Source organism: Orycteropus afer, unplaced genomic scaffold, assembly GCF_000298275.1.
Source record: "Orycteropus afer afer isolate SDZICR_OR568_19922 unplaced genomic scaffold, OryAfe1.0 scaffold00153, whole genome shotgun sequence".
In the NCBI taxonomy this organism is placed as follows: Eukaryota; Metazoa; Chordata; class Mammalia; order Tubulidentata; family Orycteropodidae; genus Orycteropus; species Orycteropus afer.
Genome location: NW_006921740.1, coordinates 4,769,268 through 4,775,944, shown reverse-complemented (window position 1 = coordinate 4,775,944; position 6,677 = coordinate 4,769,268). Strand labels below are relative to the sequence as shown.

General features: G+C 39.1%; 1 protein-coding gene across 1 annotated transcript in view; it reads right to left on the bottom strand.

Moving 5' to 3' along the window:
* The window catches only part of CEP135 (centrosomal protein 135), a 111,607-nt gene that overhangs the window by 69,430 nt on the left and 35,500 nt on the right, over positions 1-6,677 (bottom strand). Inside the window, exon 9 of the mRNA XM_007946233.1 lies at positions 1,312-1,450. Within this exon, the coding sequence (XP_007944424.1) occupies positions 1,312-1,450 (139 nt within the window). The remainder of the gene's footprint in view (positions 1-1,311; positions 1,451-6,677) is intronic.

Below are 6,677 nucleotides of genomic sequence, written 5' to 3'. Positions count from 1 at the left end.
GTCCCTGAGTTTCCCCTCCTCACCTAATACCTTCGGCTGATTGCTCTTCTCTTTGGCTTCCTGGGTTTTATCCCCTTTCTCCTGCTCTTCCGGCCTGCTACTCTGGGCAGGCCTGAGTTTCCCCTCCCCACCTAATCCCTTTGGCTGACTGCTCTTCTCCTTGGCTTCCTGGGTTTTACCCCTTTCTCCTGCTCTTCCAGCCTGCTACTCTGTGCTACGCCCGTGCTTACCTTGCTCCCGGAGACCCGGTCCCCCTCGGGAGGGTAACAAGGGAAAGTGTTCAGTGCAGATCAGTGAGTAAGCACAAGCCCGCCCGTGCTTACCTTGCTCCCGGTTACTAAGCACAAGCCCGCCCGTGCTTACCTTGCTCCCGGAGACCCGGTCCCTCTCGGGAGGGTAACAAGGGAAGTGTTCAGTGCAGATCAGTGAGTAAGCACAAGCCCGCCCACACTTACCTTGCTCCCGGAGACCCGGTCCCTCTCGGGAGGGTAACAAGGGAAGTGTTCAGTGCAGATCAGTGAGTAAGCACAAGCCCGCCTGTGCTTACCTTGCTCCCGGAGACCCGGTCCCTCTCGGGACGGTAACAAGGGAAAGTGTTCAGTGCAGATCAGTGAATAAGCACCAGCCCGACCGCACTTACCTTGCTCCCGGAGACCTGGTCCCCCTCGGGAGGGTAACAAGGGAAAGTGTTCAGTGCAGATCAGTGAGTAAGCACCAGCCCGCCCGCGCTTACCTTCAATCTGGTGCTACTCTAACAGAAAATACCACAAATCCAGAAGGGTAGGTACCTTGTATATCTACTTTACCATTATATACCCCATAGAGCCAGCCATACAATAGACAATTCATAAACATCTGTCAAATGATGGAATTCTTAAATGTTCCTTAACTCCAGTCATTTAGGACTTGTACCTGGAAGAAAGTTAGCCTATTTCAACTCCGTGTATGCTTTAAGGAGAAGTATTTTCTTAAAAAAATTGTGTATTTCAGGTGGTATGCTCTTTCAGAATTTTTCTCATCTTAATCCTAATTCTATTATCCGTCTGCCTCAAAGAAAAAATACTTCTATTGGAAAATAATTCGAGGAGGATCCCTTAAAGCAATGGTCAAAATATGAAAGAATACTGTAAGTTCCCTGAAGGAGGGAGATTTCTACTCTATCTATACTCCCTGGCATGGTTTCTAGAATCTAGTAAGCACTCACAAAGTATTGAATGAATATTGAATGAATGAAAGATCACCTATTCAGAATAAAATAAATCCAGAGAAAGTCACAATCACTTTTTAAGTTATCAACATTTCATATCTTACCCATAACTGCAAAACTTTCAACTTTTTTGGCAAGTCGTTGCTTTTCTTGTTCAAGCTGACAAACAACAGTTTCAAGATCTGTTTTTTTCAGGAGTTCATCATTCAGTCTCTCCTTTTCTTTTTGGCATAAGTCTAATTCCTGCAAATTTTAATACCATAATTAAAATTTCTAACAACTTTATAAATTATCTTAGCACTTAAAAATAAAAGGTACTTTCATGTTGTTGTTACAACTATGTATATATTTATGTGCCACATAAATGTTTTGCCACATTTAATTATATATACTATAATTAAAATTTCTAACAACTTTATAAATTATTTTAGCATTTGAAAATGAAAGGTATTTTCATAAGCATATTATTTAACAGTAATTCACCTTTAATTATATAGACGTATGTATACTCATTGTATCTTTTATACATATACTCTCTAGTACATGTAGTATATATACTCTATTTTATACATAAACCATACACAGAGCCATCATTAGCTATTTAAGGTTTCAACTAAAGTTAATTATCAACCATGGCTAAAAGCACCATAAAGCCCAAATATCAACAGTGCTCTTCTCCAGGTGGTAGAATTATTAGATTTTATTTTGTAATTTGTTTAGCATATAGTCTACTTTTTCTAAATGAATATGTACTCATGCGATAAAAATTCTAAGAGCTTTCTTAAGTTTACAAGAAGGGGTAGTAAGATAGAGTGTTCTAAGACTACTAGTATGTATCCTTAGCTATGCTGGATATTTGCTCAGCCTCATCTTCACATAATAAAAATAGTACGTGACACTTATAGCATTCAGTGGGGTGAAGGATCGATGGATGTGAAGCAATCTGCATAGTATCCAGAACATATTAAGTGCATAATAAATTTAGCTATTAATATCATTAACTTTAAAATACATGAACTACAGCACTAATGGAAAAATAAGAAAGTCGCTATAGCAGCATCTTACTGTAAGCCAATCTACTGATGGTTGGTCACAGGGCTCTGAGACAATTATGATTCACATCCAACTTTTTATAGGGTGCACAGAAAATCAACAAATATCTGAGCATCAGCTATGTGACAGGCACTGCTTGAGGAGCTAAGGATATAGCAGTCAACGAACAGCAAAAAGCTCTGCCCTCATGGAGCTTACATTCTAGTGAAAACATCATCAAAACACTGAATAATTGGACTGGGCCTGCCAGAATGCTGAAGGAAAAAGGAAATCATTGTGTATCATATGCCACTTCTACAAATATCAACAAGTGTTTGAGCACCTGTTATGGGCCAGCATACAACAATAGCTTCCTTTTTAATTCATCTTATGCCACCAGAACATTGCAGCTAGGTAGTCATGAGAAAATCTGGAAATAAATATTAATCTCTGTTTCTAATCTTAGAGGAAACTTTTACAATTTAATAAGCTATTAAAAAAAAAGGTAACTTTTTGGATTGACCCCCAAGGAACTTCCATCTATTTGCCTATACTTTCTTTCTGCCAGTCACAAACTGTAGGACTATATGATATATGCTAGCTTTTACCAGGATGATTACAATTTTTCTCATTTCAAGATTATCAGAACAAACTATATGACTAGGGAAATGGTTTGCAATGCCAAGAAAAGCTACTAAAAGAGGGTTGACTATTATTGAAAGCTTACGCTTTGGAGGCATTAATACAAGGGTAAATAAGAGGAATTTTTAAGTCAAATACAAAGTTACACAGTCAATAGAGTGTTAACAGCAACATGATCAGACTTAAAAAAAAGGTGCATGGCATTCTCTTTCAAGCCATCAGACTATCAAAACCACATAGTGTTTTCATGAGTGTCAAAAAGTAGTGTGTGCATTTGTTATTACAAACCATTGTATTTAACTCAAATTTTTAATACAATAGGGTTTAGAGCAGTATGTTCTTAAGTACAAGTTGTCCGTAAGTCAGATGTTTATAACCCAGATACTTATTGTATCTGAAATGTGCACTTTAAAAGGATGATTATGATGTAAATTATGTCTCATTAAAATACATATATGTGTGTGTGTGTATACACACACATATGTATGTATGAATGTATGCATGCTTCCACCACTTGTCCGACTGTTGTATTATGGTGGCTTGTGTGTTGCTGTAAGGCTGGAGTTTATGCCACCAGTATTTTAAATACCAGCAGGGTCATCCATGGTGGACATGTTTAAACAGAGCTTCCAGACTAAGACAGACTCATAAGAAGGAAGGGGTCATCTACTTCTGAAAGAAGTGACCAGTGAAAACCTATGAAAAGTAGTAAAACACTGTCTGACATATTACTGGAAAACTTTATGAATAGTCCTGAAGCACTGCCTGACATAGTGCCAGAAGGTAAGTCCCTCAGGTCGGAAGGCACTCAAAATACGAATGGGGATTGCCTCCTCAGAGTAGAGTTGATCTTAATGATGTGGATGGAATAAAGCTTTCAGGACCTCCACTAGCTGATGTGGCACAACTCAAAATGAGAAGAAACAGCTGCAAACATACATTAATAATCAGAACATGGAATGTACAAAGTATGAATCCAAGAAAACTGGAAGCTGTCAAAAATGAAATGGAACACATAAAGATCGATATCCTAGGCATTAGTGAGCTGATATGGACTAGTTTTGGCCATTTTTTATCAGAAAAATATACGATCTACTTTGTCAGGAAGGGCAAATTGAAGAGGAATGGCGTCGCATTCATAATTACAAAGAATGTTTCAAGATCTACCCTGAAGTACAATGCTATCAATGACAAGATAACATCCATACGCCTACAAGGAAGACGAGTTAATATTACCATTATTCAAAAAAACACACCAACTACCAAAGTTAAAGACAAGGAAATTGAAGATTTTTATAAACTTCTGCAGTCTGAAATTGACCGAACATGCAATCAAGATGTGTTAATTATTACTAATGATTGGAATGCAAAAGATGGAAACAAAGAAGGACCACTGGTAGTTGGAAAATATGACCTTGGTGACAGAAATGACACTGGAGCTCACATGATAGAATTTCGTAAGACCAATGACTTACTCGTTGCAAAGACCTTTTTTCAACATAAATGGCAGCTATATATGTGGACTTCACCAGACAGAGTACACAGGGATCAAATCCACTACATCGGTGGGAAGAGGGGAAGGAGCAGCTCAATATCATCAGCCAAAACAAGCCCAGGAGCTGAGTGTGGAACAGACAATCAACTGCTCATATGCAAGTTCAAGCTGAAGATGAAGACAATTAAAACAAGTCCACAAGACCAAAATATCACCTTGATTATATCCTTCCTGAATTTAAAGATCACCTAAAGAATAGATTTCCTGAATTGAACACCAGTGACCAAAAACCAGAGGTACTTTGGGATGACTTCAAGAACATCATCCATGAAAAAAGCAAAAGGTCATTATAAAAACAGGAAAGGAAGAAAAGACCAAAATGGATGTCAAGAGACTCTGTAATTTGCCCTGAATGGACAATAGCTAAAGCAAATGGACAACAGCTAAAGCAAATTGAATAAATGATAAGATAAAAGATCTGTACAGAAGATTTCAAAGAGCAGCTCGAGCAGACAAAGCCAATTATTATAATGAAACGTGCAAAGATCTGGAGTTAGAAAACCAAAAGGGAAGAGCACACTTGGTGTATCTCAAGCTGAAAGAACAGGAGAAAAAACTCAAGGCTCGAGTTGCAATACTGAAACATTCTATGGGTAATACACTGAATGATGCAGGAAACATCCAAAGAAGATGGAAGGAATACACAGAGGCACTACACCAAAAAGAACTGGTTGATGATCATCCATTTCAGGAGGGAACGTATGATTAAGAACCAATGGCACTGAAGAAAAAAGTTGAAGCTGCACTGAATGAAATGGTCAAAAACATGGCTTGAGGAATTGATGGAATACCTATTGAGATGTTTCAACAAACGGATGCCGGAAGTTCTGGTAAGATGGCAGACTAGGCAGAAAGATTGCACAGACCCTCTTCAACAAAAAGGGAAATCAATTAACACAAACACAGAAGATAATCCTGGACCCCTGAGCCTTGAAGGGAAGGATAGAGAAGTAGACTAAACCCCAACTAGTAAAAGAATTTGCATGAAAATACCAAAAAAGGAGATAGACGGAGCTGCGGTCTGGCAGCAATCCTGACGGCATGGCACAGACAATTTGGAGATTGCCGAGTGGTGGTAGGACCTAAGAACTGACCTAAAAATCAGCCCTGCTAGCCAGGGACTGCATGGAGGACTGCTCTGGTGGCCGGGGAATAAACGGAGAGGGTGAAGAGAAAGGTGGGCTAAGCTGTGGACTTTTGCCGGTCTGGAGGCTGCTGCCATTTTGAATGTTTAAAAGAGGCTTGATTATTTTGGATATTTAAAGAGACAGTGCTCTCGCAGATTACTGGGGCTTAAGAACACATTCTGCTTTCCAGCAAGCTGAAGGACACTCTGGACCTGCAAGACTGAAAAGGTACGAAATTCCTCTTGTTACTCTTATACCCCACACCAGCTTGATGAACGGAGATGTGGCCATCCCCCACTCCCACCTACCTTCTGGGCCCACAGGAACTCCATCACAGTCTGTGTGCTCAGACGGAGAATGGGTGCCCTGCCCTGTCCTCCACTTATTTTTTTTTCTCTTTTCTTATTTTTATTGTCTTCTTTCTCGCTTTCTTTTTCTAGTGATTAGTTGGCTTGTATTCGTCTGTTTTAAAACAACTATTATTATTAATACTTCTGTTCTTTTTACTATTATCCTTAATCTTCCCCTCGCAGGTCCTAGTTTTCAACATTTTTTCTTTTCCCTGTACCTGGTTGAAATTTTTTTTTTTAATTTCAGTTTTACTTTTGCCCCCATTTTTCTTGTGATTAACCCTGTTCCTTGCTTTTCTTTCTGCATTTTTTCCATTTTTTTTCCAACATTATTTTCCTTCTCTACGTGCCCTATCCCCAAAAACTGAATTTTTTCTTGTTTTTTCTTCTTTTTTTTCTCTTTTTCCATTTTTTAGTTACTGTTCCTATGTGATTACATGGTGTGTTTTCTGTCCTGGTGCTTTTAGTTTTTTCATGGTTATTCAATTGCAATTTTTGACTAACTGAGTGGGAGACAGCAACAGCCCCATAAGACACAACTACCCCATACCTCCTGCAACTTCACTTACTGAGCAAGAGCCACTACCTCCTTCTCCACCAAGGGGCCAATGATAAAAAACCACCAAGAAGATCCTGAACCTCCCTTGGCTGCTCTTCACAAACAGTTAACAGAGATTTAATACAACAACATCATGATGCCTCGGAAACAACAGAACATCACAGTCCACACAAAGAAGCAGGATAAAGTGGTAGAAACAAGGGAG